This window comes from Elephas maximus, chromosome 5, assembly GCF_024166365.1.
Source record: "Elephas maximus indicus isolate mEleMax1 chromosome 5, mEleMax1 primary haplotype, whole genome shotgun sequence".
Taxonomy (NCBI): Eukaryota; Metazoa; Chordata; class Mammalia; order Proboscidea; family Elephantidae; genus Elephas; species Elephas maximus.
Window position 1 is genome coordinate 136,503,953 of NC_064823.1, and position 25,392 is coordinate 136,529,344.

The 25,392-nt window shown below is 39.9% G+C and overlaps 1 protein-coding gene across 6 annotated transcripts in view; it reads right to left on the reverse strand.

Moving 5' to 3' along the window:
- Nucleotides 1–12,029: 12,029 nt before the first annotated feature.
- RBPJ (recombination signal binding protein for immunoglobulin kappa J region) overlaps nucleotides 12,030–25,392 on the reverse strand; it is a 277,336-nt gene continuing 263,973 nt past the window's right edge. For all 6 annotated transcript variants that reach the window (XM_049886403.1, XM_049886406.1, XM_049886408.1 and 3 more), the window contains 7 exons: nucleotides 24,157–24,331; nucleotides 19,306–19,443; nucleotides 19,038–19,150; nucleotides 16,906–17,046; nucleotides 15,688–15,843; nucleotides 15,222–15,325; nucleotides 12,030–15,045 (listed from right to left, as the gene is read on the reverse strand). In XM_049886403.1, the coding sequence (XP_049742360.1) occupies nucleotides 14,730–15,045; nucleotides 15,222–15,325; nucleotides 15,688–15,843; nucleotides 16,906–17,046; nucleotides 19,038–19,150; nucleotides 19,306–19,443; nucleotides 24,157–24,331 (1,143 nt within the window). In that variant the 3' untranslated portion in view covers nucleotides 12,030–14,729. The remainder of the gene's footprint in view (nucleotides 15,046–15,221; nucleotides 15,326–15,687; nucleotides 15,844–16,905; nucleotides 17,047–19,037; nucleotides 19,151–19,305; nucleotides 19,444–24,156; nucleotides 24,332–25,392) is intronic.

The following is a 25,392-nucleotide window of genomic DNA, read 5'->3' on the forward strand; positions in this document are numbered from 1 at the left end:
TGAAGAAGCACGTTGCTCTTTTCGTCCATTACTCCCATTTCTGCGTGAGTACACAATAAAAAAAAAATAGGCCCTCGATATTTAAAGTGTGGTTTCTAGATCGCCAGCCTCTGCATCACCTGGGTGCTTATCAGAAATGCAGAATCTCAGGACACGCTCCCACTGGGAAGTGGTAGGATTCTCACCTTCCATGTGCAAGATCTGGGTTCAGTTCTCAGCCAATGCACCTATGCACGGCCACTACTCACCCCCGTCTGTCAGTGGAAGTTTGCGTGTTGCTACCATGTTGAGCAGGTTTCAGCGGAGCTTCCAGACTAAGATGGACTAGAAGAAAGGCCTGGCGATCTACGTCCAAAAATCAACCAATGGAAACCCTGTGGATCACCAGGTAACTGATCATGGGGATGGTGCAGGGCCAGGCAGCACGGCATTCCCCTGTGCATGGGGCTGCCATGAGTCAGAGCTGACTGAACAGCAGCTAACAACCACCACCACAAAGGGAACTAATATAGTCAGTGTTTGTCACTCGTCTGAACTTCTTCCTGATGAGCTTTCCAGGGCAGGAAGTTCTCTTACTCATTTCTTGGTCCGCTGCAGTTCACAGCACCACACTCTGCCTGATGAGCAGTGCACCCAGGGGTCACCTCAAGGTAGCTGGACACAGATCCACAGAAAGACAACTAGGACAAGCATACATTACCCAGCAAGCTTCATATGACATGTTATGTGCACGGTTACCCACGGCAATGAACAGCGAGGTACTCATTATGTTGACATTGTTGTTGGGTGCCTTCGAGTCGATTCCAACTCATGGTGACCCCATGTGACAGAGTAGAACTGCCCAAGAGGGTTTTCTAGGCTTTATAAGAGCAGATTGTCAGATCTTTCCCCCGTGGAGCTGCTGAGTGAATTCAAACTGACAATTTTCAATTAGCAGCCGAGTGCTTAACTGTTGCACCACTTGGGCTCCTGTACACATTATGGTGTTGTGGTTGTTGAGTTGGTTCCAACTCATAGCAATCCTACGTACAACAGAACAAAACCGTACCATGTCCTGCCCCACCCTCGAAATCGTTGGTATGTTTGAGATCATTGTTGCAGCCACTGAGTCAATCTGTCTTGTTGAGGGTCTTCCTCTTTTTTGCTGACCCTCTACTTTACTAAGGATGATGTCCTTCTCCAGGACTGGTCCCTCCTGATAGTATGCTCAAAGCATGTGAGACAAAGTCTCACTATCCTCGCTTCTAAGAAGCATTCTGGCTATACTTTCTCCAAGATACATTTGTTCTTCTGGCATTCCATGCTATATTCAATATTTTTTACCAATACCATAATTGAAGGCATCAATTCCTCTTCTGTCTTTCTTATTCGTATCCAGCTTTTGCATGCCTATAAGGCGATTGAAAATACCATGGCTTGGGTCAGCCGCACCTTAGTCCTCAAAGTGACATCTTTGTTTTTTAATACTTTAAAGAGGCCTTTTGCAACAGATTTGCCCAATGCAATACGTCACTTGATTTCTTGTCTGCAGCTTCCACGGGCATTGATTGTAAATCCAAGTAAAATGAAATCCTTGACAACTTCAATATTTTTTCCATTTATCATGATGTTGCTTATTGGTCCACTTTTGATAGAGACAATAAAAAGATCAGTGGTTGCCAGGGTTTCAGAGGGAAGGGAGAGGGATGAATACGTAGAAAACAGGTCGTATTTAGGGCAGTGAAGTCATTATGTATGATACTGTAATGGTAGACACACGACACATCCATCATTAGAATATGTCTTAGTCATCTAGTGCTGCTATAACAAAAATACCACGGTGGATGGCTTTAAGAAACAGAAATTTATTTTCTCACAGTTTAGGAGTCCAGAAGTCTGAACTCAGGGTGCTGGCTTTAGGAGAAGGCTCTCTCTTTCTATCCATTCTGGGGGGAAGGCACTTTTCTCTTTTCAGCTTCTCTTGCTAGGTTCCTAGGCGATCATGTGGTATGTATCTTCCAGTCCATTTGTGCTTGCTCACTTAATCTGCTCTATTATACCATGAAAAGAATTGCCTTAAGACACACCCTACACTGATACGGCCTTATTAACATAACAAAGAAACCCCATTCCCAAATGAGATTATAACCATAAAAAAAAAAAAAAGTAGTTATTTAAAAAAAAAAAAAAGAAACCAACCCACTGCCATCGAGTCAATTCCGACCCATAGCGACCCATAGGACAGAGTAGAACTGCCCCATAGGGTCTCCAAGAAGTGCCTGGGGGATTCGAACTGCCAACCTTTTGGTTAGCAGCCGTAGGTCTTAACCACTACACCACCAGGGTTTTCACCACAGTTATAGGGGACACAATTCACTCTATAACACAAGAGAAACTCTTAGAACCATACAACACAAAGAGTGAACCCTAAGGTAAACTATGCACTTTAGTTAATTATGTATCAATATTGCTTCTTCAATTGTAACAAATGTACCATAGGAATGCAAGGTGTTAATAAAAGGAGAAACAGTTTGTAAGGGGGAGAAGGAATATGGGAGCTCCTTGTATTTTCTGTGAAATTTTTCTATAAACCTCAAACTGCTCTAAAAAATAAAGTGCATTATAAAAAAAAAAATTACATACTCTAACCGGTTAACCAGTTGCCATCAAGTCAGTTCTGACTGATGGCAATTCTGAGTGTATCAGAGTAGAACTGTGCTCTGTAGGGTTTGGTTTTGTTTTGTTTTGCTCCACAGGATTTTCAATGGCTGCATTTTCCCAAGTAGATTGCCAGGATTTTCTTCTGAGGTCCCTCTGAATGGACTTGAACCTCTAACCTTTCCATGAGCAACTGAGTGCGTTAATCATTTGCACAATCCAGGGACTCCTCAGTACCTCTAAAAACCAAACCCCAAGCCCATTGCTGTCGAGTCAATTCCGACTCATAGTGACCCTATAGGTCACAGCAGAACTGCCCCATAGAGTTTCCAAGGAGCACCTGGTGGATTTGAACCGCCGACCTTTAGTTAGCAGCTGTAGCACTTAACCACTACGCCACCAGGGTTTCCAAACCTCTAGGACACAATAATTCTCACCCATATGCACCCCTGGAGGCTGCTAGGGTCTTTTGATAGTCAAATTCCATTTTTCTTTGGGTTCTATACAAACCCATTGCCAACGAGTCAATTCCGACTCATAGAGATGCTATAGAACAGAGTAGAGCTGCCCTACAGGGTTTCCAAGGCTGTAAGTCTTTACAAAAGCACACTGCCACATCTTTCTTCCGTGGAGCAGCTGGTGCGTTTGAACTGCCAACCTTTTGTTTAGCAGCTGAATTCTTTAAGCACTCCAAGTGGTATCTTCAGTTTGAGCCCTTTAATGGGCACAAAATCCATTAATACATATTTATTTTTGCTTAAAAAAAAAAAAAAAATTTTTTTTTTTTGGCTCTCTTAGCTGGAAGGGAAGCGCCAAGTAACCAGGGCTTTGTTTGATTTATTGCTGTATTCCCAGTGCCTGCCTGTGGTGGAACTGAATTAACAAATCCAGCAAACATTCATTAATGACCAGTAAAGCGTAGAGGCCAGGAATCTTATCTCCCCTGGAAGGTTCCTCAGCATGGAAAGACATATGAGGTGTGGAGAAAAACTGCTCCCTCGTCTTGGTTACCTACTGCTGCTGTAACAGAAATACAAACAGATGACTTTAAAAAACAAAGATTTATTTCCTCACAGTTCAGGAAGTTAGAAGTTCAAATGCAGAGTATGGCTCTAGGGGAAAGTCTTTGTTTATTTCAGCTTCTAGTAGCCAGGAATCCTTGGAGTTCTGGGCTTGTAGATTCAGCTGCCTCCATTGTCATCAGATAGTGTCTGTCTTTCCCTTGTGTCTGATCTGCTCTTTTTATAACTCGGACATGTCCTACACTGACATGGCCTCATTCACATAAAGAAAACCCCATTTCCAAATAGGATTACATCCACAAGCATAGGGGTCTGGACTCCAACACATATTTTTGGGGGGCGGGGGTGGTGGGACATGGCTCAATCCCTAACATCCCCTAATAGACATGGTTGGGAATTCTACCCATCTTATCCTGGTAACCTCTGTATTTATATAAAATTACATTACAGTCATTGCAGTGGTCCCCTATGCTTCCGTTACGTGGGATGACTTGTCCTTGATGACAGAGACCCAGTCTCCCAGCTCCATGCCTTCCATCAGGCCATCCTCCTGCACCACCAGTGTTTCTCTACGTTGAAAGTCTGGACCTCTTCACTCTGAGAGTTGAAATGTGACCTCTCCTAGGCTCCCCCTAGATGGAAGCACTAGCTCCCAGCTCTTATCTCTACTAACACAGGTCCAGTGGGCCTGAGTTTGAATCATCCCCATTTTGCCACTTAATAGCTATGGAACCTTATAAACCCTTCTTACCTTTCCTTAATATCTTAATCTGTAAAATTAGGATAATAAGTTAACAGAAACTCACTTAAGTTAACCCAAACACAGGAGGGACATTATGAGGATAATGGGTTCTCTCTTGGAACCCAAGGGCAGGAATACAGTTGAGCCTCAGGAAAGTGTTGAAATTAGGAATGCTGCCACTTTTCTATGCTTTTCCTTGGGTGTCTGTTTCATTCTTCTCCCTGCAAACTGGTTCACATGTCAAAATAAGTCCAAGGTGATCTCCCAGGTTTGCTTGCTTCCCAGTCACCTACAGAACCTGACAGAAGTCTCTCCAGTGGCCTTTAGTCTACCAGCTATACTGGTGCTGAAAGGTGGGATGACAAAAGCGGGATCATAATTCCTGAGGCTCAGTCTGTGGAAGAAGCATTTCTAGAGAACATTAGAAGGCTAAGGGAGATGGGAAGAGTTGCGAAAGTGTAGTTCATGACCTGACCACCCTTTTCAAAAGCTGCCCGCTATCTTGACTCATAGGAATTTAAGGAATAAGAAATATTTCATGGAAAGCCCTCAGCACATAGGAGATATTTAACAATGTTATGGACTGAATCATGACCCTCAAAAACGTGTTAAAATTCTAACCCCTGTACCTGTAAATACAACCCCGTTTGGAAATAGAGGTTTTCTTTTGTTATATTAATGAGGCCATACCAGAGTAGGGTGGGTCCTAAACCTAATCACTTCTGAGTTATAAAAAGACCTGAATAGACAAAGAGACACACACACAAGAAGAAGAAAAACAAAACAAAACAAAAACACATACGATGGAGACAAATGTATCTAAGAACAGCAAGGCCAAGGATTGCTGCCAGCTACTAACTAGAAACTGAAACAGGCGAGGAAGGACCTGCCCCTAGAGCCACAGCCTGAATTCAGACTTCTAGTCTCCTGAACAGAAAATAAACTTCTGTTCTTTAAAGCTACCCACTTGTGGTATTTATGTTACGGCAGCACTAGGTAACTAAGACAAACGATGTATGTTTTCTGACAGAATCTACTGTTTGTAGCCCTCTAGAGTGGCCACCTGACATCCATTTCCCCATCTTAGCAAGACCTCAATTTCCTTTATGGGGTATCTCTTTCCCTACTGGTTGTAAATCTAGGTACCTGCTTCTCAACACAGGAAACAAAGAGCCCCTGGAGGCTCCTTCTACCCAAGCCTTCCTCTAAAAGCACAGGGACAGACATGTGACCCAGGCTAGCACAGCCAGCTGTTCTCACCTGGAAAACTGAATCTGGAGCAAGTGATTCAAAGATGGAAGAGAAGGAATGCATCCCAGTGCTTGCTCCCTGAGGAAGCCACTTCTATGATACAGCTTCCTAGCCTGCAAAAGCTGCCTTCGTTATTTCAAAGCATATCTCCAGTTATCCCTTCAATTCTGTGAGTGCCCACTATTTTTAATAAATCTCCCTTTCCAAAGCTAACCAGCCTTGGCTTCTGACTTTTAAATCTCTAACTCCAATGCTGGTGATTATATTGATGGTGACAATGTATTTTTTTTTTATAATTTTTATTGTGCTTTAAGTGAAAGTTTACAAATCCAATCAGTCTCTCACACAAAAACCCATATACACCTTGCTACCCACTCCCAACTACTCTCCCACTAATGAGACAGCCTGCTCTCCCTCCCCTCTTTTCGTGTCCATTTCGCCAGCTTCTAACGCCCTCCACCCTCTCATCTCCCCTCCAGGCAGCAGAGGCCAACATAGTCTCAAGATGGTGACAATGTATTTTTAACATTTAGGCATATTAAATAAAACCAGCTGTATCACCGTTTTCTGGAAGAGACAAGCAAAATCACGCCTGAGCACTAAGATCACGTTGATCCTGGAAGGCCCAAACCAAAGTGTGAATCAAGCACTTGAAGCTCAGGTAGCTTTTAACTTAGAACAGATTCATCCTCACTTGAGTTTCAGATCAGCTGCCATGGAGGTGGGAGTGTCACTGAGAAAACCACATGGAAAGCAAAATGAAGGGTGAGGGTCTTTAGGGTAAGTAGAGAAAAATACCAGCTTTTCTTTTTAAAAAGGCAGCACTGATATAAGTGTTGCGTATTGGAAACACCTAGTTTCAAGTCCTAGCTTTGCCATTATCTAGCTAGGAGATCTTCAGCAAATTATTTACTCTGCCAGGTTCCTCATCCATAAACAAGAGACTGAGTAATACTGATTTCATGGGGTTATTGTGAAAGCTAAACAAGAACCCAAGAACACATCTAGCAGAGTGCTGGTATGTAGTAGGAACTCAGTGAATACTACTATCCTTTCTTCCCAGTTGAAGAAGCTGAGATCCACGGAGGATAAATGATTTTGCCCAAAATCCATCCAGTAAAACACTGCACACTGGGAGACAGATTTAGAACCCAGGATTCCTACCTTAAGGCTTTCACCACATAAATATCGCAGCTGTATCCCTGCCATCAATATACTAACTTTGACTACTTGCCAAATATGCTGTTTCCAGCTCTCAACGACCAGATCAGATACTAGTACCATCTATGCCCTCAGCTGTGAAGTCAACCCTACAAAGCAATGAATTAACATTGACTATTTTTATGAGGTCATTCTGCTATTGTCACTTAGAACGTAGGCTGCTAGAAGGTGCTAGGAACCCAGTGACCACTCCCTAGCCATACAGAGTGAGTATGAGCGTGGTGGCAGAGGAGAAAACATCTCCAGTGCACATATATGACCACGCAGCAAGTTGTTTCTCGTTAATATTTCACTTGAGAACAAAGACAGTGTGATTTACTCTTTGTTTTCAGGGCAGTTACATGAAAACCACACACAATTGATATAACACCACAGTAGGAATTGGCAGGCCTCAAATAATTATAAGGAAAATTAGTTTCTGCAACATTTCATCCTGTTGGCACACCTCTTGATAGTCTGATGTCCATCCGCCTGGTGGGACGGTGTGATATTACCTATCAAGGGACCACTCTCCTAATAGACGCCAAGGCACTTTATAGGGCTGGGTCATTTTCCTCGCTGCTTGGGGCAGTAAGGATCTCTGACCCTGTCTTCCTTTACCACAGATTCCTCCAACCACTACAAATTATACCTTCCTCATTCACAAAAGTGGAAAGCTACCAATATTCAAGCCACTGAAAATAACTCATAGGCAGTCAATCTAGTTCAGGGATATACATCATGACAAAAAAAACAACCAAGAGCCAAAATACACACTGAGGTTTTTTTTTTTTTAATTTCCAAGAAAACAAATCATAGCTATGAGCTCTGCTAACAAACGTAGTGCTGTAGGCAATGAACAAAGTCCTTTAATACCTATGTATTATTTATTTAAGTATGACTCATGAGTACTATCATATTTGGTCTATAATATGCTGGATATAATAAACAGTAAATTTAGCTACTTTGTCTTGTCTTTTTGCTTCTGGATGACACACCTGGGCCTTGCACTGTCTGGCACACAGCAGGTGCTCAGTGGATACTTGCAGGATGAATGCAGTCTGTTGATAAAAGCTGTCCTATTTCCTTTCTGCAGTTGACATGCACGAAGTGATCACGCTGGTTGTTCAACTACGATCAAAGTCACAACTATTTTTCTTCCAAACTTTCCATTCCATCAGCTAAAAATCCGAGTGTTGCATTAAGATTTGAGTTGTACACTAGCAAGCTGCCATCTAAGATGCATCAATTGGTCTCAACCCACCTGGAGCAAAGAAGAATGAAGAACACCAAACACACAAGGTAATTATGAGCCCAAGAGACAGAAAGGGCTACATAAACCTGAGACTACACATCAGCCTGAGACCAGAAGAACTAGATGGTGTCCAGCTACAACCGATAACTGCCCTGACAGGGAACACAACAGAGAATCCCTGAGGGAGCAGGAGAGCAGTGGGATGCAGACCTTAAATTCTCATAAAAAGACCAGACTTAATGGTCTGACTGAGACTAAAAGGACCCGGGAGGTCATAATCCCCAGACCTTCTGTTAGCCCAAGACAGGAACCATTCCCAAAGCCAACTCTTCAGACAGGGAATGGACTGGACTAAGGGATAGAAAATGATACTGGTGAGGAGTGAGCTTCTTGGATCAAGTAGACACATGACTATGTGGGCAGCTCCTGTCTGGAGGGGAGATGAGAGGGCAAAGGGGGTCAGAAGCGGGATAAATGGTCACAGGGAATACAGGGTGGAGAGAAGGAGTGTGCTGTCTCATTAGGGGCAGAGCAACTAGGAGTATATAGCAAGGTGTATATAAATTTTGGTATGAGACTGACTTGATTCATAAACTTTAACTTAGAGCACAATAAAATTTTTTTTTTTAAATTGAGTTGTAGTGAGATGCAGACCTCAAATTCTCATAAAAAGAGACTTAATGGTCTGACTGAGACTGGGGGGACCCCAGAGGTCATGGTCGCTGGACCCCCTGTTAGCTCAACTGGATCCATTCCCAAAGCCAATTCTTCAAATAGGGGTTGGAATGGACTATCAGACACAAAATGATACTGGTGAAGTGTGAGCTTCTTGGCTCAAGCAGACACATGAAACTTCGTGGGCAGCTCCTGTCTGGAGGCGAGATGAGGAGGCAGAGGGGGACAGGAGGAGCTGGCTGGTCATGATGGAGAGGAGTGTGCTGTCTCATTGGGGGAGAGCAGCTAGGAGTACACAGCAAGTTGTGTGTAAGTTTTTGTATGAAAGACTGACTTGATTTGTGAACTTCCACTTAAAGCACATTAAAAAAAAAAAAAAAAAAGGAATTGTGAGGGTTTAGGGAGCAGGCGTTCATGGAGTGAGAACGCCAGACTTGGTGCTGTGTGATGAGGGAGGAGAGAGGGAGCAAGCAGCATGGCAGGAAGAAAGGAGTTGTTCTAGGAAAAAAGGTGTCAAACACGGCTCAGGAAGCCATTGTGGGAATAAGCGGGTCACACTCCTTATTCCTTTATATGATGAGGTTGGGGGGTCGGGGAGTGTGGACTGCTAGTTTGGGATTTCAAAAAATAGCGACCCCCTCTCCCCAAGCCTTTGTCCAGCACCAGTAGAAACGTATCAATTCAGTAAAGGTGCAAGAAATGACCGGCTGATGTTAGCTTTTACTGAATGAGGAGAATCCAGTATAGGTGTATGGAGATAGAAAGCAGGCACTATAAGCAATATGCTAGAAAAGCCCTGATGCACTGAAACCTCAGCCTTGTTCTCCTTGTTAGGTGCGATGAGTTGATTCCGATCCACAGCGACCCTACTGACAGATAACTGCCCCACAGGGGTTCCTAGCTGTCATCTTTAAAGCAGATGACTGGGTCTTTTTCCTGCAGAGCCACTGGATGGGTCTGAACCACCAACCTTTCAGTCAGTGGTCAAGAGTTTAACTGTTGTGCCACCAGGGCTCCTGAATTAAAGCTCATACTTAAAAAAATTCACAGGTTATCATGTTTTAAAGTACCACCCCCCCCCAAAGCAAAGATTCTGCAAATTCCAAAATAGTCCGTTTGTGTTTAGTATGATTTTTCTTGTTGTAGTTAAACCTCCCTTTTCTGTATTAGAGTATATTGGTATTTTGATTACCCATAAACAAGATTAGTAACGTGACCTCGTACACGTATAACACGACAGTTCTAATTAAGCACTTATTGAACACCTGGAGCCAAGCATGTAAAACGACCTTAGCCTTTCCATAGTCTGTCTAGTCTTATAGGGTCTCCTAAGACCTCTGGCTTACAGGCCCACCTGTTGGCCTTCTGCTTTAGGTTCTAGCCTCTAGGTCAAGATGAATCACTTCATTTGTACTTTATATTTTTTTTATACCTCAGCTTAATCTCTCTCCTACAATGGTCTTCTAGGGCTAAGCTTATTTTTTTAAAGGGTTATCTTTTAGGGTTTCCTTTTTAATGTATTCTTGTCTGTCTTGTTTTGGAGGGGGGGGTGTCTTCCTTCTGTGATGACTCCCCACTTTGCTAGATGTAGAACCTGATGTAGTTTGCTCTCTGCATTTTTCTAACTGGTGACCAGCTAAGGGTTAGTTCAATGACCAAAATAAAAAATGAACACTATATTTAATATATCTTTGATAAGACAGATTTCAGAAAATGATCATGCACTATTTACAATAAGGAGTTGCATTATATATATAATATATGCTGTATGTTCTTTTGTACACCGGACCAAATGACAACCTAATATCGGAAAAGCAAGCTGTTGCTAAACAATATTCTCCATTTTGTTGAGATCAGTTTTAAATGATCCAGAATTGGGAGACAGCCCCTTGAGTGACACAGCCCTTTTCCCCATTCACATGGGAGGAAAAAAAACTCTCCACCACATCCCTCTTTAAAGCACTACTTGGTTTTTTAGTTAAAAACATTAAAAAGGAAATTAGCACAGCTATCATTTTACGTGATGTTGATGGCAAGGCAAGGCTGTAAACACACAAACCGTAATATGGAATTTAATTTTATCTTTATGAAGTATTCTGAAATCAAAGATGGTAATACATGCATCAGGCATATCCAACAAAAGACTTTTACAATGGTTTACATTTCATTTTTTATTTATTCCTTGAAACTGCCCATATTGCAGGTTTTTCATGGATGAAATAATGGGATTGAGCAGATTCTTTTTTTTTTTTTCTACAAAATTATGGTATAAATTTGCTCAATTTTCTATCTTATTGCTAATAAACCTTACAGGCGCACAGTTTGTAAAATAAACCCCTTAAGGACTGAATGCGTAGAGCATGCTGCAAGGTACAAGAAATAAGCTAAAAATGAGCATATAAACCTACATCTGAACCAACACAGTACTGAATGCTGGCAAACATTTATCACGACACGGGGAAAAATTAATAAAAGAAGATACAGTTCAGTCCTGAAAGGGTTAAATAGAAACCCTAATATATTATTGTTTCTAACCACCCATCCCACATTACAGTGCTTGAAAACAAAGTCAAAAGTCTGGCACAGAAAGTTACACACATTTGTTCAGTACTCATCAGAAACACAGCTGCTTTTGAAATCAAAAGTAAGTAACTTGGTTAATAATTGAATAGCACTTTGTTTCCAAGAGAAATCCCCTATGGATTACCTGGTTCAACATGAATAGCTAGTTAGGTTTGTTCTTAAAAACTGCACTGGAAATGTTCTGTGAGGGCACAGATGGTACCAGTTTCACTGGGGAAAAAAAAAACAAAAAACTACCCAGTTATTGCAAATAAGCCTGAGAAGTGAGAGTGACAGATATTTCACTAATTGATCATATATGGGGGTGCCTTTAGTCGCCACAGTTTAAGTCAGCAGCAGGATAAGTATTTTGCTAGTGTTCAACTCTGAAATCATTTAAAATATAAAGGGCATTCAAAGGCCTTAAGCTTGCCTTCCCAGGCTGCGTGATAAGTTCAGTGGGGCTAATACCAACTCGCTGGATCACAGGCTCGGCGTCCGTGTACTGAAGCGTTCACCACCCCGACAGTCTCCACGCCGGCAGGCAGCCAGCATCTCTAAGAAAGCCATTCCTGGGGAAGGGGACATGCTCTATCTCAGCTGGAGGGCAAGGCTCCTGTCAATTATACACCAAAAATGATTCACAAATCCATGAAAAGGATTTTTTTTTTTTAAGCAGCTGACCAAAAAAAAAAAAAACTACTGATGAAGGATAAACTACTACAGACAAGTCATCCCACTCTTTAGCCTGTCGTCTGTAGAACGGCATTTTATGAAACAGATGGGGAAAATGCCTGGGAGTACACTCTTGGACTTTAAAAAAAAAAAAAAAACACCAGGAAAGGGTTTACAGCCTAATACTTCAAAATTATTTAAAATTAAAAAAAAGATATAAACGTTAAACTAAGTTCATTTTCATAAAGCCACGAACTTGGAAAAATTACTCTGAGCTGCAAAGCTTGGTATGGAATAGCTTGTTCTTAAAAAGCATCTCATCTGTTATCGGTTAATTTAATTTCTTAACTAAATACCAAACCTAGGAAGTGGGGGAAATGTGCGGCCTGTTAAAAGTAAAGCAGCACTGGAAGTATTTTCACACTCTGAACAAAAGCACTGTGTAATGACTGCTTCTGTGACTAACAGAGAGAATTAACTACTACTCATAAATAAGCAAGTCTGCGAGTAAAAGCCAGTAAACAGGTAAAACGAAGATAAGGCCACAATGAGTTCTGCCCTTGATCACTGAAACAGGTTTAAGGTGTGAGGCAGGATTAGTTCACAAGAGAGAAGCTAGTGACCAGAGCAGATTTGAAAAGAGAAGGCTAAACCGTATACTGAAGCCTACGGGTGGTACTTAAAACGCTTGCAGTAAGAGAAAACCACAATCATCTTGATTTAACCACCTACCATGTTTCACAAATGAATTTCACCTTAAAAACAGGAAAAAGTTAAAGATATTAGAAACTGCATTACAGTGGCATAGTCGGAGCAAAACAGTGAATGACCAAGACAGCAAAGTGAAATTAAAGAGAGAGAGAGATGTACTTACAGACTTTTTTTTTTAAGTCTGTAAGATGGAAACATGACCAAAAGAGCCCAGGACACCAGAATGACAAATGTTCTGTATGCAAACACTGTGGGAAATTATGGTTTTTGCATCCATAAGGTACTTGTGGCTCCTGTTTTATGGGACAGTAAAAGCTTACCGCAATCTAGAGGTAGTTTTTACTCTAAGAAGGATGATTGTATTACTAGACTGTGTCCCACAACTAAACGTAACCCAGTAAGTCTGCTGGAATTTCTAAGAAACCAAACAAAGGCATCATCGAAGTGTAGGAACGGGAGCAATGTACAAATGGCAGGCTTGGCGTGCAAGGCCAACACACATCTGAATGCAACCAAGCCCTAACTGAACAGGAAAGAAATGTTCTCTGAATGGGAGGCAATTGTGGGAACTGAGAGCACAGGATTGGAGATGCTCAGTACTAGGGAGAGAAAACAAAACAGGACAGAGAGAAGTGGAGAGAGAAGTTACACTTGCATTTTTATAATCTTACAACTATCTGTTTCTAAAGTACTGTACTGTCTTCCAGCTATTTTAGTTCATCACCTAATAAAGGCATGTTTTAAGATTATAATGATGGTTTGGCCTAGGCTACAAAAAAAAAAAACAAAACAGTAAAGGTACTAAAAACATGCTTTTGCTGAGATTTTCCTCATTATACAATAGGGCATGATCTACCAATTGGTAGCAAATACTTCTCATGACATTTTTCCATATGCCAACAAGGCAGAAAACACCCTGCTGAAATGAAATCATTGGGAAGATTCCAAGGTCAAAACAAAATGTTTAACTTACACATAATACAAGTTATGTACAAGATCAGGAGAGAAAAAAAAATCCTGAACAAATCCTGGAACACAAACGCATTTGTGTATGGAAAAAGGGGAGAGAACCCTTCAAATACCAACAGGTTCTGTGCCATTAACTCATTAATGACTACATGGGCACATTTAATTTCATGTAAATGGTAGAACCTCTTGAATTACCACCATAAATACATTTAAAATAAAATAAAAAAAGGAAAACACAGAAATAACAACAGTGTCTGCAAATAGAGACTAAGTTAACATACATTGCATGTATTGCAGGCAAGGCAGAGGCATTTTTTAAAGCTTTTGCACAGACTTCATATAATCTTAAAAGAAAGTATGCAGGCCTTTACAAGAATGGACTTGCTGAAATCCAAACAATTTCAATTCATGAAAAGTCATAACTTCAGCTTAAAAAACCAAACCAAACAAAAAAATGGTTCCGACCTTAGATCAAAAAAACCTGGAAGAGTATGGTGATTAGATTAAACCAACATGGTCAGGCTTGGAACCTGAATGTACTTTAGAGCCTGAGCTCAAAGTGGGCGCAAGGGGAACAACCTATTTGGTAACAAAAGGTGTACTATATACTGTAATATAAAAAAGGTATGGTGAACATGTACCTTTTACTAAAGCTTATACAAGTTCCTTGGTCCATAAAAACTATGTTAGGTGTGTCTTCTAGTTTGCTTAACTTTTATTCCAGCCACATTTCTATTTCTTGCTCATTCAAACAAAACTGAAAAACCAACCAACCAAATAAAAACAGCTGAAAAACACTGATTTCCAATAGAGTTTTTACATTTTGATGTGTTTTTTTTTTGTTTGTTTTACTGTGGCTTCTGCATTTCAAATCAGCATTTGCAGGTAACAGGGTTTCTGAATAGTATCACCTGATATGAAAAGTTTTCCCAAGAAACCACAAAAGAGTGTTCATTTTTTCTCTTTCCTTTTTTTTGTCAACTTTTTGCAGAAACTCAAGTCAGGTTAAGTCCTAGCAAGAAGACGGTAGTTAGGACACCACTGTTGCTGTTGATGCTGTGACATTGGTGGAATTTGTGCTGACGTTTGTGTAACTTCCCTCGCTGTTTGTGTTTGATTCATTAGGTGGCACTTGGCTTGAATTGGCTCGAAGGATCGCTCCTGCTGCACTGCAGTGCGGCCGTGGCCCTGGTTCTGGCGTGTAGGTAAAGGTAAGGCTGGTGGAATAAATGATTCCATCATTACGGACCAAAGTTACTGGAACTTGGACTGGCTGCCGGACCCATCTCCAACCTTCTCGGAATGCAGAAATGTCTGGGACAACACAGAGCATACTCTCTCCACATCTAAGGAAGAAAAATGAGTAACTTAAAAGCACTTTAAAACTCAAGGTAAACTTTAGAAATGAGATGTAAAACAAGGCTGCTTAATACATTCTTATCATTGTCAGGATTCACCAAGAAATCTCCTGTGTCCACCCTCCTCAAAAACTCCAGATGATGTAAGCGGTTATATCAAGTACCTGTACATAGTTTCAGCTTCCACGTCCCCAAACCACACTCGTAAATTTGGAGTGAAATTCTGTCCTGTTAGTTCAAGCATGGCGACGTCTCCACCGCCATTCAACTGAAATTCAAAGAAAATCAGAACGACACTGAGAAAAAAAAGCGTTGCATTTTTTCCTTAAAGTACACAAGTCAGCTTCTGATACAACTATCATTTGCAAATAATGATATTAATTAAAATGATTCTTTCAAATGACAAAGCTCAAAACTCTCAAGGTTAGAAACCAAGTTAAGTTTTCTTATACCTTTAAGCATATGCCTCATATTTTCATTTCTTATCAACAAATGGTGTGTAACAAAATTCCCCAATCACAAGGATTTGGAGCAAAATCATAATTATTTGGGGGAAAAAATTATGCTAAAAGTCATAGCTGAGAGCAGCTGCAGAGAGCTAAAAGCCAACTTGTGAATCAGCGATCTCACCTGAAGACTTTCTACGACTGGCACAGGTGTGACTGGGGCAAGGACAGGGCCCATCCCCTCGTAAAACGTATACTCCGCCTTGTCTGTACTAATGATTGTCCAGGAAGCCCCATCATTGATCATCTCTTTATTTGGTTCTTTTGGGCATGGAGTGGCCTTGTGAAGAAAGAATGTTTAGAATTTGAGTTTTATATACCTGTAGTATAAGGGAATTTTAGCAAAGTAATATTCACGGGCAGAATTCAGTAATAATTTACAGAAACTTTCCAAAGCATGGTGCTTTGCCAATCCCTAAAAAAACTCAGGCAGAGTACGGAAACCCTCCGTAGAGCAGCTTTTGTTGTAACACACAGTATTTCTGTGACATCACAGTGAGTAACAGTGACCATCTGGAATAACCATTTAAGAGTACACCAGTAACTGAACAATTTCTTTAATAAAAGATCAGTATCTATGTCGTCACAGCTGTTTACAACTCTTTATGGTCCCCTAGGAAAGAGAGACTGGAAGGGCCTCATGCTTAGAGCACAGGTAGATATCTGCACTTTCAGCAGGAGAGAGCCAAGATGGGCACTGGCAGGCCCAGCCCTAAAGGCCCAGCCCAGGGGCTCAGCACACTCCTCAGAGCTGGGCTGAGAATGACTGTGTGTACTCATCTCTCTGGGACACACCTCCAGCTGCTCATAAAGGTTCCGCATAAGACTACAACTATCCTGCTGAAACATCAGCTCACGTCATGTGTCCTCAGGAAAGCCTTCTGAGAAAAATGTAGTTTAAAAATAGCTTTTGAAACACATCATCATTACAATCTTGGAAGACCCCAATGTGAATCTGATGAAAATTACGAACCTCCCCCAGAAAAATGCATGCATCTATACACAATGTTCGCACACAATCTCAGAAGATTCACTGACCATCCCAAATCTTGTTTTTTGATATTCTGAGGGGGGTAACTCTGTCCCCCAGGTTAAGAACCCCGAAACTGTTTCTCTGAGAACCTTTTCATTCCTAACTGTGAGTTCTTCCCTGAGGTTAAGATGTATGTCATCTTTGTCTGAGGACCACGGGTGTTAAGAATTCCTGGAGCTGAGATAAATACCTGAGTACAGCTCCACATATCTGGATACAATTAACATCAAATGAGAGTCTCATGTTTCTATAAGCTGCTAACTTAACAGTCTGCACATTGCAGATTTCGCCAGTAATTTACGAACTCACCTGAAACTGGATTATTCTTTCTTGGGAAAGGCACAAATACATTCTTTCTGTATCCTTAAGGTAAAATGCACATTTATGGAGCTGTGACACAGGGTCGTCTGCATCCAGTAAGGCGGTCTGCTTGTCAACCTTCCTAATTATCTGTATGTCAACAATTAAAAAATAAAAGATTATCCACATAAAGGTGAGGATTTTCATCTGTCGCTATCAAAGCACACAGAAAGTACACAGCACACAGTAACACATCACAGCTGGGCCGGACACTCTGCCTTTCTAACAAGCTCCCAGGTGAGGCTGCTGCTGCTCATCTACTTTGAGTTAACAAGGTTCAGATGAGCTTGCCAGTAACATACAATGACATACATCCCAGCATCAGAGAGAAAACTGGCAGCATGCTCACAATCTCTAGAAACCTACTGTGGATGTGCTAGGTGATGCAGGCACTTATTGAAAGGAAAAACTGGATTAATGAGTCAATTAGAATTAATGGCGTTTACTGAGCGAGAAGCTGTTCATGAAAAGAAAAGCATCCCCTCAAAAGAGCTTGTTTAAGCAGAGCTAGTACAGGGTTTTTAAAGGCAGTTGGAGAATTGCTGCTTAGGGAAGTTACAGTGATTGGATCTGGGCTATGGCCTTAATTGAAGGGAAGGCTTTATCTATAAGGTGGGGATCGTCCAGTCCTTGGTTTCACAGGTATACTTGTCTGGTAGGAGTTGGCTGTGTCCAACATGGGTGTCAGACATTTTTAACTGTCAAGTTGTTCTTTTCGGAAAGTCTGTAGTTATAATCAGAGCCACATAGCTTTGGGTGTTAAAAATACTAAAAGATTACTTTTGGGTAAGGCAGGCTACTGGTACTTTACATAAGACTGTAAGTATAAACCGTATTGAAAGCACTGGGTCTGTGTCCCAAGTAGTTCATATGTAAACTGCTGCTGTCCCGTTTGTTTTAGAGTGAGTGCGGGGTGGGAGCCTCTGAAACTGCTTCTGTAATACAAGCATTTCCTGCCAAAGCAAATAACATCATCAGAAGAGGGCGGCAGACAATGAATGAGATGAGAAGAACTCAAGGAAACGTTCGTGTGGTTTGGTTTTGGTGTTTGCTTCTGTCTTTCTTTCCACTGGTCCATTCTTCCTTCCCTACAGAGCTCTTATTATTATAATTTGCCCCAGTTTCAAGGTTTCATAAATTTAATATTACTACATTTCACATATTTTAGCTTATCGAGATAGGAGATAAAAATCACCTTGTGCAAGCATAACATAGAAAAATAAAAAAGAAAAATATAAAAACAAAGAAATGATGTGATATTTACTTAAATGGTTATATATCAATACCCACTCTCTGCTGAAACAGCCCCAGCAAATATAAGCCAAGGAAACATTTCAGCACAGAGTTAAAAATTAAGCATGTCTGGGAACAGTAATACTAAATGTTCTTCCACTCCCCTAACCCCCTTAACCTGACCTTCGATCAAATTTGCTCGTCAGTCACTGACCTTCACCTTTAATACAACTAAGCTATATCCTGTTCCAGAAAAGGGGGTGAGAAACACGGGGTGGAGAGGACCTGTCGTTTTTATTTTTACAGAGAACAGTCGTTTTTACAGTTTCAAGATCTTCCTAGTGAACCAAAAGCCCCGAACACCACACCTCCTTTCCAGAGTAAGAAATACAAATGTTATGTAATTTTTAATAAACCTATCTTCTTGTGGGAGAATAAGCTAATAAAAATTATGCATATATTTTTAAATGAATGAGAATTTCTATGCTTTTGGAAAGTTGGCCCTACACTCGGATATAGCAAGGGCCGTAGAAAATGGAATACATCGTATCTGCCTTGGTTAAGAAAGCATAATGTGATTTGTAGTGCCCTCTATCGAACATTTTTAGGTATACGTGCAAAAACGAAATAAACCACTATATTAGAAATAGTGTAACAGGAAGTTATTAAAAATACATTTGTAAAAATTGGTTAATTGCCTTAAAGCATTTCTAAGATAAGGTGGGATTTGTGTCAATTATAAATAGCAGTAATTATTGACTAATGCCTTGTTACATCTGAATGTGGCTTTCTTGCCGTAAGAATTAATTTTTAGTACTCAAATCACTAAAGCCAAAGGGGGGCCATACCAATCTTGGGAGTGCCATGCCAGTAACTGAACACACGAGCTTGACTGTCTGTCCATAGTGGATGTAGCCATCGCGGACCGTAAACTCTTCTCCTTCTGATTCGTCATCATCCACTGCAGGGGGCGGACAAAGAGATCAAATTATCGACCTTTTAGAAATCATCACCTATGTATGAAAATGACACAATCTAATATAGCCGCATGTTTTTATCAAAAAGTATTTAACAGTTTCACACCAAAAGCATCCAATGCACGTTTTTTGTACTCACAGAGATGAATGTAGAATGCTCCCCACTGCTGTGAGCTGGCATGGAAATTACCTCCTTCTACATGCAAGTATCTGGTACTAACTGTCTGGGATCGAAGTCTATTAAACAGAGCCACCTTCGTCCCCGACGCAATGCACACTGCAAAGAAAAAGCGGCTCCGATTCATACGGTGTTTTGGTTTTTGTGCAGGGAAGGGGGGAACCCAGAAAGAACTTTTAGTTAGCAAGTTATGATCACTGGTATTCTGTATTATAATTTACCAGAGTAATTGGTTCTATTCTTTATTTAAATAAAAAAATAAACAACCTTGAATTTTTTGCCCTTCCAAGAAAATACAGATGCAAAAATAAAATCAAGGAAACTTTTTCTGCCAAACTAAGGATATAAATTATGTCCTTAAAAGTGATTTTAAAATGAGAGCTACATAGTATGTTTAATGTAGTGCTGTTCATTAGAGGGAAAACTACTTTAAAAATTAAAGAAAAGGTGCAACATTTATTTATTTATAATTGTTCTTGTTAGCTGCCTTTAGTTGGCCCTCAACTCATGGCGACCCCATGTGTGAAAGAGCAGAACTCCTTCAGAGTTTTCTTGCCTGTAATCCCTGTGGAGCCACTGCGTAGGCTCAAACTGCCAACCTTTAGGTTAGCAGCTGATTACAAATGCTTGCACCTCCTAGGCTCCTTCTTTTAAAATTATTAGTTTATAATTAGATATATTATTGTTTATAATTAAATAAATTATAAGGCCAGTTACCTATTCAAATGAATGATATGTATCTAAGTTCACTGATAAGAAAATATCTCCCTGGAATATCACTGAATGAAAAAGCAAGCTACACTGCACTGTGTAGACTGTGGCTCCATTCAGGTAAACGTATAATTTTAGTAAGATTGCAGGTGTTTCTATGTGCTGGCATCCAATCATATGGAATATACGCACAGAGAAGGGTCCAGAAGGATGTTTACCAAAGTTGATAGTAATTGCCTCTAGATATTGTGATTCTAGAGAACTCTGCTTTCTTCTAAATACCTTTTAAGTATTGTACTACCTGAAGTTTCATGACAGAGCACATCTACAGAAGCAAGAAAACCACCTAAAAACAAACTATGTTCTCTGACATCAAGAAACTTATATTCAAATACAAAGTTAAAGAGGGCAAGTAAAGCCCTGTGATCTTATATTTGTCTTCAAAATATCAGTCTGAATGCATGATATGTTTCCTGATAAAAGAGCACACCACCCACCACCTGTGAAGCAGGCTTTGCCCTCCCTTCAACAAAAAATAAACCAAAAGAATAAACAACTTTAAAACTGATCAAGCTCCTAGATTAACTTCCAAGTTACAGAAGATGTATTAAACTGTACCAAGGGAATGCAATCAGCAAAATCCAGTATGTGGAAATCTCTTATGGCCAAATGACTCAGTCTACTCAGCCTTTTGAATAAATACAGTTCGAGTGTGTGTGAGTAAGAGAGAAGAATGAATTCACATATTCACGGTCATGTCAACAAAATACATATAATATGTGGTGGACTTTATTTGAATTTTCATTCAAACAAACATAAAAAATGGCATTTTTCAATACTGGCTGGATATTTGATGAAACTAAGAAATTATTTCCTTGTATCGTTGCATATATGTGATCTGATATTGTGATTATAGTAAAAATCAAGAGATGCTACCTTTCAGTGAAAACCAGAAATATTTACAGACAATACGATGTCTGAGATTTACAATAAACTAAACTGGGGAGGGGAGTGGGGTGAGATGGGGTACAGGTGACGATGAAACAAGACTAGCTTGAAGATCACTACTGAATTTCCAGTACACGCACAAGAGGTTTTATTTAATTATGCAGCTCTGTCTACTTGGGCATAATGTTTGAAATTTTCTATAATATAAAGTCAAAAATAATGACTCGATTAAAACATCCAACATATAAAAATCTATACATTCAAAAATAAACCAGAAAAAAAGAAACCAGTGTGTTCATAATAAAAGGAAACAATAATAATAAAAACCTAAAGCCTCATTGGTCACCTCTGAAGAATACTATAGTATCAACTTGTTATTCTGCAAATTAGTAAAAGAAAAAAATCAAGCATTTATCTTGCTTTTCTTGGCAGACTACATGTGAGGTAACCAAATAGCTGGTATGGCAATGGTCCCCTTTGTAGAAAAAATTCAGTTAACAAATGCAGAAGTTATGAATAAAAAAACCAGGAAATCACCATTTTATAGCCCTGAATGAAATAATGGATTTAAGCAGTCATCATCAATGGCAATTAAAACCATTAGAAGTTGCTAAAGAGCTTTACAATGGATGATTAGGTTAACAACGATTGAATTTACTGCTCAGTCTTAATAAGACAAAAAGAGGGATAACCAGCTATCATACCTTCTGATCGGATGCAAATGGATGTACTCAGTACCAGCTGGTTTTAAAAGTCTCTAGGTCTAATTACCAGTTTATGGAAAACACGAGACACAGGGGGAAAAAAGCGCACTAACACCATCAGAAAGTAATCAGCCAAATCCAGAATATGGAAACCCCACAGGAAAAATGACCCAGTTCTTTTCAACAAATAAATGAGACAGAAGGAAAAAAAAAAAAAAAGATGAGGGTGGGGAAGAAGAAAAACTATTACCGATTAAAACGTGTAGACCTTGTTTGGATCCAGGTTTAACCAAATCGATGATTAAAAAATCAACTTAAAAAGACATTTTGACACAATTTGATAAATATGTATATGGACTGGATAGTAAATTCACTGCTGTCAAGTCAATTCTGATTCATAATTGCCCTACAGGACAGAACAGGTCTGCCCCATAGGGTTTCCAAGGCTGTAATCTTTTGGAAGCAGACTGCCACACCTTTCTCCCCTGGAGTGGCTGGCTGGTGGGTTTGAACTGCTGCCCTGCCCTTTCAGTTAGCAGCCGACTGCTTTAACCACTACGCCACCTTTAAAGAACTACTGTTAACTTTGTTAGGTGTTTAACTATGTTTAAAAAGAAAAGTCAACCATAAGGGTCTAATGTCTAAAATACATACTTCCCATAATTTAACAACAAAAAGACAATCCAAAGAATGGGCAAAGGACTTAGACGTTTTGCTAAAGGGGATATTCAAACGGTCAATAAGCACATGAAAAGATGCTCAAAGTCAGTAGCCATTAAAAAACAAACTCATAGCGACCCTAAACCAGACCCTAAACCAAACCCACTGCTGTCGAGTCAATTCCGGCTCACAGTGACCCTATAGGGCAGGGTAGAACTGCCCCATAGGGTTTCCAAGGAGCACCTGGGGGATTCGAACTGCAGACCTTTTAGTTAGGAGCTGTAGCCCTTAATCATTACACTATCACTCAAAACTATTAAGTTACCACCTCACCCCCATTAGAATGGAAATAAAAAAACCCAGGAAAACAACAGGTGTTGAAGTTGTAGAGAAACAGGAACCCTCATCCATTGCTGAAGGGAATGTAAAACAGCACAAGCACTGTGGGGAACAGTTCAGTGATCGTACGACCCAGGTATTCTACTCTTAGGTAAATACCCAAGAGGCTCAGGTACATCGATGTTCACTACAGCACTACTCCTAACGGCCAAAATGTGGAAATAACCTGCATGTCCATCGACAGCAGAATAAATGAATAAAATGTGGTAGACACATACAATGGACTATTACTCAGCCATAAAGAGAAATGGAGTCCTGAATCATGACACAACACAGATGAACCTTGAAAACATTATCCTGAGCAAAATAAGTCAGTTACAAAAGGACAGTCTATGATCTCACTTACATGAAATAAGCAAACATACAGAAACCAAAGATTATTAATGGTTATCATGGTGGGAGGAAGGGGAAAAGAAGTTTTTGTTTGGGGGCATTGAGTTTATGTTAATGGTGGTGGAGTAATTTGGAAAAGGATAGTGAGACTGGTTGTACAACTTAAAGAATGTAATCAATGTCACTGAATTATACATGTAGAAATTGTTCAACTGGTGTATTTTTGTGTGTGTGTATACTTCCACCACAATTTTTAAAAAAAGTCAATACTACAAAAATTTTGGTTAATGATAAGTTGTCTGACATTCACATTAAAATATTCCAGCAATTGAAGGAGGTGGTAGTGGTAATGGAGATAATGAAAAAGAACAGGTGAAACATGTTGAGGCTGGGTAGATCATTACACTATACTACTTTCTCCCTTTGATGTACACTTGAAAGTTTATAAAAAGTTTTTTAAAAGGGGGAATGAAGCATATAGTTCAAACAGACTAGTATATTACATCTTTGATAGTCAAAAAATTTGCTGATGAGATCTACAAAACTGTGTTTAGGTTTCCAGGATGGCACTCCAAACACTAATTGACATAATAACAATGGTTTCTCAAAGTTATACTTTTGATTTTCTAGGAGAATCAATTCTTTGTGTAATGGGGGCTGTCTTGGACTGCATCACTGACCCAAGATACTCAATGCCAACAGCACCCCTTGTAGTCACTACGACTACAAAAGGGGAAAGAGGAAAGGGAGAAAAAAAAAAACCTCCCATTTTTCCAAATGCCCCTAGGGAGCAGCAGGAAACCAACTCTGGTTGAGAACTTCACTAGACCAGACGTCCCTTTTCAGTTTAAAAAAAAAAAATCTTTTTTAACAATAAAGCAGCAATAATGATTTAATGTGACATTTTCAGATGAAGGGGCACAAGTATATCAGTAAAGTATAAACTGGCAATCAAAAAAGCAATTTTTAATTAAAAACAATAGTTTAATTTTTCTTCTTAAATCATAATGGGAGTTGGGGCAAAAAAGAGAGAGAGAGAGAACTCAAGAATACGTACAGTCGGCGTTTTTCAAGGACTGCTTCTTTTTGGAAGGTTTGGAGATGACTTTTATCCGCTTGCTGAGGAACACACCAATGTCATCACTGTTGCCATAGAACATCTTTACAGACAGCATGAAGTGTTTTCTCTTGTCTGAATCAGATATGTACAATGTTTTGGCCGTGCAATAGTTCTGTGGAAGAAAAGCAAAGTTTAATAGCACCAAAGCCTTGTTGGCTGTGCACTTTCAACTCAGAATGGTCATGTCCAAGTTTGATCAGGTTCAACTGCAACAATTCTAATAGACAGCTAATAAATTCTGCTGTAAAAATTACTGAGTCTGATATCTGAAAATAAAGTCCAAACTCTCCCTTTTATCAAGTCTGTACAAGGTGATCCATTTTTACCCTGTCAAAAAGACCATTTTTGAAAATAGTCCCTTTTTATTATAAAGAGCTCTACATCTGTTTCACAGAATTCTCATTCAATGTTACAAAGCGGTACATTTTAAAAACAGAATTTTTCTTTCTGCAAAGAAAAGATACCAATAAGGCTATGAGAATTCAATCAAATTAAGTAAAAGATTTTTTTAACAGTGGTCCTTCTTAAAACAGTACATATGATGTTTTACTTTACACAGCTGACTACTACAGTAGCTACCTGTAAGTCTAAAGGAAACAATGCTAGTCTAACTGAATGAGTATAAAATACCTTAAGCCAGAAAAAGGGATTATATGAGTATGATTTAAAGAAACATTTAATTAAAAAAAAAATTTGAGCCCAAATTGCTGGCCTTTTGGTTAGCAGCTGAGCAGTTTAACCACTATGACACCACGGCTCTACTAGGATAATCTGAAGTGCTGCTATACCTCAACTGTAACAACTCTTAAAATTCTCCTACCCCTCCCCCACCCCCTGAATTAGGAAGGGGACTAAATTATTAACCTCCTTTTTCTAGATAGGGTAAAAAAGGCTCAAGGACAGCCTAAGTATTTATAATATCTGAATTTATCATACTTCATAAATCTTCAAAAGGAGAACAGTTTTTTTTTTTTCTTTTTTTTAAAAAGACCAATGCTCAACTTCAAATTCAGGCTAAACGAGTTTCTATGACTACCTCTGCTCTGTGTTCCTTTTTAAAAGCAGGGCAGGGAGGACAGAACAAGATGGCGAAATGAGTAGATGCTCGCATTTACTCCCCAGCAACTAACTCACTGAACAATGAATAAAATCAAGCACAGACTGAGATCTCAG